This window comes from Chanos chanos, chromosome 6, assembly GCF_902362185.1.
Source record: "Chanos chanos chromosome 6, fChaCha1.1, whole genome shotgun sequence".
Lineage (NCBI taxonomy): Eukaryota > Metazoa > Chordata > Actinopteri > Gonorynchiformes > Chanidae > Chanos > Chanos chanos.
Window position 1 is genome coordinate 1,307,494 of NC_044500.1, and position 7,507 is coordinate 1,315,000.

Below are 7,507 nucleotides of genomic sequence, written 5' to 3' on the forward strand. Positions count from 1 at the left end.
ACAGTGACTTCAGATTACAGACAGTGATGCTAAATTACAGACAATGATGATAGATTACAGACAATGATGATAGATTACAGACAGTGATGATAAATTACACACAGTGACTTCAGATTACAGACAGTAATGCTAAATTAAAGAAAGTGATGGTAGATTACAGACAGTGATGTCAGATTACAGACAGTAATGCTAAATTACAGATCTAAATGTGTAATATGTAAATCTCTGTGATTACACACACTGTGAACCATGAGCAGCGAATTTATCCTCTGCATTTAACCCATCCAACACACCAGTAGTGAACACACACACCAGATGCAGGAGCTAGGGGGGGGGGCATTGGGGTTAAGAGCCTTGCCAAGGGGCACACAGACATGGATGTTGGTCCTGGGCACTGAACCGGCAACCCTTCAGTCACGAGGCCAGTTCTCTAACCTCTAGACCACGGCTGCCCCAAGGGTGCAAATCCAGTCCCACACCCACACATATTATGCAGTCGAGATTCCCACATGTGGGGAATTCATAGAGGTCAGCATAGCCTAAGTGCAATGTCAAAGCCTCACCCTGGGTGAGCCACCTTTGTGGTGTCTCCCCTGCCAGGTAAGTATGTTCTAAATTGCAGACAGTGATGATAGATTACAGACAGTGATGATAGATTACAGACAGTGATGTCAGATTACAGACAGTGATGTCAGATTACAGACAGTGATGATAGATTACAGACAGTGATGATAGATTATAGACAGTGATGATAGATTACAGACAGTGATGATAGATTACAGACAGTGATGTCAGATTACAGACAGTGATGATAGATTACAGACAGTGATGATAGATTATAGACAGTGATGATAGATTACAGACAGTGATGTCAGATTACAGACAGTTATGATAGATTACAGACAGTGATGTCAGATCACAGACAGTGATGTCAGATCACAGACAGTGATGATAGATTACAGACAGTGATGTCAGATTACAGACAGTGATGATAGATTATAGACAGTGATGATAGATTACAGACAGTGATGTCACATTACAGACAGTGATGATAGATTACAGACAGTGATGATAGATTATAGACAGTGATGTCAGATTACAGACAGTGATGATAGATTATAGACAGTGATGATAGATTACAGACAGTGATGTCAGATTACAGACAGTGATGATAGATTACAGACAGTGATGATAGATTATAGACAGTGATGATAGATTACAGACAGTGATGTCAGATTACAGACAGTGATGATAGATTACAGACAGTGATGATAGATTATAGACAGTGATGATAGATTACAGACAGTGATGTCAGATTACAGACAGTGATGATAGATTACAGACAGTGATGATAGATTACAGACAGTGATGATAGATTACAGACAGTGATGATAGATTATAGACAGTGATGATAGATTACAGACAGTGATGTCAGATTACAGACAGTGATGATAGATTACAGACAGTGATGATAGATTATAGACAGTGATGTCAGATTACAGACAGTGATGATAGATTATAGACAGTGATGATAGATTATAGACAGTGATGACAGATTACAGACAGTGATGATAGATTACAGACAGTGATGATAGATTATAGACAGTGATGACAGATTACAGACAGTGATGTCAGATTACAGACAGTGATGATAGATTACAGACAGTGATGATAGATTATAGACAGTGATGATAGATTACAGACAGTGATGTCAGATTACAGACAGTGATGATAGCTTACAGACAGTGATGATAGATTACAGACAGTGATGATAGATTACAGACAGTGATGATAGATTATAGACAGTGATGTCAGATTACAGACAGTGATGATAGATTACAGACAGTGATGATAGATCACAGACAGTGATGTCAGATCACAGACAGTGATGATAGATTACAGACAGTGATGTCAGATTACAGACAGTGATGATAGATTATAGATAGTGGTGCCGTACTACAGACAGTGATGAAAGACAACAGACAATGATGATAGATTACAGACAATGATGTCATATTACAGACATGCCTTCTATCTGGGGCTGCTGGATGGAGCGCCAGGGGTGGAGTTAGTGCTGATGGTGATGGTGGAGCCGTCCTTCTTTAGTGTCTTTATCAATAACACAAATCTAAAGCAAAGAAAGAAACCTGTAAAAGAACAACACAGAAAACAATCAACAACCACTATACTGTACCCGCAATCACCGAAACCTCAGAAAACAATCAACAACCACTATACTGTACCCGCAATCACCAACACCTCAGAAAACAATCAACAACCACTATACTGTACCCGCAATCACCAACACCTCAGAAAACAATCACCAACCACTATACTGTACCCGCAATCACCAACACCTCAGAAAACAATCAACAACCACTATACTGTACCCGCAATCACCAACACCTCAGAAAACAATCAACAACCACTATACTGTACCCGCAATCACCAACACCTCAGAAAACAATCAACAACCACTATACTGTACCCGCAATCACCAACACCTCAGAAAACAATCAACAACCACTATACTGTACCCGCAATCACCAACACCTCAGAAAACAATCACCAACCACTATACTGTACCCGCAATCACCAACACCTCAGAAAACAATCACCAACCACTATACTGTACCCGCAATCACCAACACCTCAGAAAACAATCACCAACCACTATACTGTACCCGCAATCACCAACACCTCAGAAAACAATCACCAACCACTATACTGTACCCGCAATCACCAACACCTCAGAAAACAATCAACAACCACTATACTGTACCCGAAATCACCAACACCTCAGAAAACAATCAACAACCACTATACTGTACCCGCAATCACCAACACCTCAGAAAACAATCAACAACCACTATACTGTACCCGCAATCACCAACACCTCAGAAAACAATCAACAACCACTATACTGTACCCGCAATCACAGAAAACTCAGAAAACAATCAACTACCACTGTACTGTACCTGCAATCACCAAAACCTCCATTTGGGTTGTGTGTTTTTGCATGTATGTATGTTAAGTGTGAGTGTGTGTGTGTGAGTGAGTGTGTGTGTGTGTGTCTGCGCGCTTGTAAAGCTGTATATGTGTGTGTATTGTCATGTCAGTTAGACAAATGACAGTTAAAGGTTCACAATAAATATTAGGCTGAATGTGACTGGCAAATATCACAACCATTTACAAATCACTTTTAAAAATCTAATTTAAAAATCTGAACATTTAGCCCAAATCCCATTTAAAAATCTGAACATTTAAATACAGTTATGAATAACTCCATTACTGAACCTAGAAATCACTCAAATGACTCTTCATTAGGATTGGCGTTTATTAAATAAAAGCATTAAAGTAGCCAGTACAATAATATTCTTTGAATTCATTTTTTATAAACAACCAAATCACTGCAGGGACCACCAAATGCAGTAAACTAGAGAATTATTCATCGCATACTTCGAGTATGTAATGTCATCGTTTATCACATCGATTCAATTCAAACTTTGTGCAATGACTCTGTTGTTGAAAAATGTGCATTTCATGTGGAACAAAGACACATTCGCTATATGCACATAGCCTGTACAGCAACCTCTAAATTACACACAGAAAATCTATTGAACTAGAAATAGAAAGTAAAATAACCTTGCTACCTTCAGTATACCCAAAGGAATGATTTATTACGTATTACTTATTACTAAAGAACAAACACACCTCACCAAAAGCAGCTATCCGGACGATGTTCTAAACTTACATTGATGGCTTAAAACCATGTATGTGTGTGCGTGTTTGAATCTGTGTATGTGTGTGCATGTGTGTGTGTGTGTGTGTGTGTGTTTGAATCTGTGTATGTGTGTGCATGTGTGTGTGTGTGTGTTTGAATCTGTGTATGTGTGCATAAGCCATGCATCTCATCTCCTCACCATTTAGAGAGTTGCTGATACAGAAGACATACATGAGAGCCTCCTGTAAAGGGCCAAACTGGAAGATGACTGCTCCCCAGGAGACCCCCAGTAAAGAGGAGAGGCCCAGCAGGCTGAGGAGTTTGCCCAAGAGTCGACTCCTCTCTTCGGACGGGGAACGGAAGGCACGGGCCTTGAATAACTTTATTAACAGTGCTGTAAACACCAATCCATTAAAGGATAGAATCAGAACAAAGTAGGTGAATGTAATTATGTGAACGACAGAGTTGTTCAACCAGCACCTAGAGGGAGAGAGAGTGAGTGAGAGAGAGAGAGAGAGAGAGTGAGTGAGAGAGAGAGAGAGAGAGAGAGAGAGAGAGAGAGAGAGAGAGATCATTTATCATGGTTTAAAACAACACTGTAACATTCGTATTGTGATTAGAGTACTAGCTCAAAAAGAGAAAGAGAGAAAAAGGACAAAGAGAGAGAGAGACAGGTAGGAAGAGAGACAGGGAGAAGGAGAGAGAGAAACAGAGAGAAAGAGAAAGAGAGAAACAGGGAGAAAGAGAGAGAGAAACGAGGAGAAAGAGAGAGACATGGAGAGAGAGAGAGAGAGACGGGGAGAAAGAAAAAGAGAGACAGGAAGAAAGAGAGAGCGAGAGATGGGGAGAGAGAGAGAGAAACAGGGAGAAAGAGAGAGAGACAGGGAGACGGAGAGAGAGAGACAGGGAGAAGGAGAGAGAGAAACAGAGAGAAAGAGAAAGAGAGAGACAGGGAGAAAGAGAGAGAGACGGGGAGAAGGAGAGAGAGAAACAGGGAGAAAGAGAGAGAAACAGAGAGAAAGAGAGAGAGAGAGATGGGGAGAAGGAGAGAGAGAAACAGAGAGAAAGAGAAAGAGAGAGACAGGGAGAAAGAGAGAGAGACGGGGGAGAGAGAGAGACAGGGGAAGACAGAGACCTTTATTGTTGCAGGACATAGCCTGACAAGTTCCTCTCATTTGCACACTGGTTTCTGTTCTGTGTAAATACTTTGCATTACTAACAACAGTGATCTTTCTCACTTATCTACAGGATCCTGATGCCGCCATGCCCAGGGCTTATAGTCAAACAAATTACACTCCTGTGAGTTTCTCATCTGAACCAGAATAAATGGATATTAGATTACTTACATTGAGACAGTGCCACCATCCAACGTATAAATGTTGTATTCTCCATAACTGCTAGTGGCTGCAACCACTGAGACTAGAATTATTGGTACGCCTGAGAGACAGACAGACAGACAGAGAAAGTATGGGAATATCAGACATTTTCTTTTCATTTTATTCTTCTATATTGATGTCATTACTGTATTGATTTAATTTCTATATTGATGTCATTTCTGTATTGATTTAATTTCTGTATTGATTTAATTTCTGCATTGATTGAATTTCTGTATGGATGTCATTTCTGTATTGATTTAATTTCTATATTGATGATAGATTATAGACAGTGATGATAGATTACAGACAGTGATGTCAGATTACAGACAGTGATGATAGATTACAGACAGTGATGATAGATTATAGACAGTGATGATAGATTACAGACAGTGATGTCAGATTACAGACAGTGATGATAGATTACAGACAGTGATGATAGATTATAGACAGTGATGATAGATTACAGACAGTGATGTCAGATTACAGACAGTGATGATAGATTACAGACAGTGATGATAGATTACAGACAGTGATGATAGATTACAGACAGTGATGATAGATTATAGACAGTGATGATAGATTACAGACAGTGATGTCAGATTACAGACAGTGATGATAGATTACAGACAGTGATGATAGATTATAGACAGTGATGTCAGATTACAGACAGTGATGATAGATTATAGACAGTGATGATAGATTATAGACAGTGATGACAGATTACAGACAGTGATGATAGATTACAGACAGTGATGATAGATTATAGACAGTGATGACAGATTACAGACAGTGATGTCAGATTACAGACAGTGATGATAGATTACAGACAGTGATGATAGATTATAGACAGTGATGATAGATTACAGACAGTGATGTCAGATTACAGACAGTGATGATAGCTTACAGACAGTGATGATAGATTACAGACAGTGATGATAGATTACAGACAGTGATGATAGATTATAGACAGTGATGTCAGATTACAGACAGTGATGATAGATTACAGACAGTGATGATAGATCACAGACAGTGATGTCAGATCACAGACAGTGATGATAGATTACAGACAGTGATGTCAGATTACAGACAGTGATGATAGATTATAGATAGTGGTGCCGTACTACAGACAGTGATGAAAGACAACAGACAATGATGATAGATTACAGACAATGATGTCATATTACAGACATGCCTTCTATCTGGGGCTGCTGGATGGAGCGCCAGGGGTGGAGTTAGTGCTGATGGTGATGGTGGAGCCGTCCTTCTTTAGTGTCTTTATCAATAACACAAATCTAAAGCAAAGAAAGAAACCTGTAAAAGAACAACACAGAAAACAATCAACAACCACTATACTGTACCCGCAATCACCGAAACCTCAGAAAACAATCAACAACCACTATACTGTACCCGCAATCACCAACACCTCAGAAAACAATCAACAACCACTATACTGTACCCGCAATCACCAACACCTCAGAAAACAATCACCAACCACTATACTGTACCCGCAATCACCAACACCTCAGAAAACAATCAACAACCACTATACTGTACCCGCAATCACCAACACCTCAGAAAACAATCAACAACCACTATACTGTACCCGCAATCACCAACACCTCAGAAAACAATCAACAACCACTATACTGTACCCGCAATCACCAACACCTCAGAAAACAATCAACAACCACTATACTGTACCCGCAATCACCAACACCTCAGAAAACAATCACCAACCACTATACTGTACCCGCAATCACCAACACCTCAGAAAACAATCACCAACCACTATACTGTACCCGCAATCACCAACACCTCAGAAAACAATCACCAACCACTATACTGTACCCGCAATCACCAACACCTCAGAAAACAATCACCAACCACTATACTGTACCCGCAATCACCAACACCTCAGAAAACAATCAACAACCACTATACTGTACCCGAAATCACCAACACCTCAGAAAACAATCAACAACCACTATACTGTACCCGCAATCACCAACACCTCAGAAAACAATCAACAACCACTATACTGTACCCGCAATCACCAACACCTCAGAAAACAATCAACAACCACTATACTGTACCCGCAATCACAGAAAACTCAGAAAACAATCAACTACCACTGTACTGTACCTGCAATCACCAAAACCTCCATTTGGGTTGTGTGTTTTTGCATGTATGTATGTTAAGTGTGAGTGTGTGTGTGTGAGTGAGTGTGTGTGTGTGTGTCTGCGCGCTTGTAAAGCTGTATATGTGTGTGTATTGTCATGTCAGTTAGACAAATGACAGTTAAAGGTTCACAATAAATATTAGGCTGAATGTGACTGGCAAATATCACAACCATTTACAAATCACTTTTAAAAATCTAATTTAAAAATCTGAACATTTAGCCCAAATC

General features: G+C 39.8%; 1 protein-coding gene and 1 pseudogene across 1 annotated transcript in view; both read right to left on the reverse strand.

Annotated features, from left to right (window-relative positions):
- Window positions 1–454: 454 nt before the first annotated feature.
- On the reverse strand, window positions 455–608 carry LOC115815833 (uncharacterized; annotated as a pseudogene).
- A 1,423-nt stretch (window positions 609–2,031) lies between these two features.
- Window positions 2,032–7,507, reverse strand: part of LOC115813984 (adhesion G protein-coupled receptor G3-like) — a 16,597-nt gene continuing 11,121 nt past the window's right edge. Inside the window, exons 9-10 of the mRNA XM_030776686.1 lie at window positions 3,924–4,118; window positions 2,032–2,147 (exon numbers count right to left, since the gene is read on the reverse strand). Coding sequence (XP_030632546.1) covers window positions 2,032–2,147; window positions 3,924–4,118 — 311 coding nt within the window. The remainder of the gene's footprint in view (window positions 2,148–3,923; window positions 4,119–7,507) is intronic.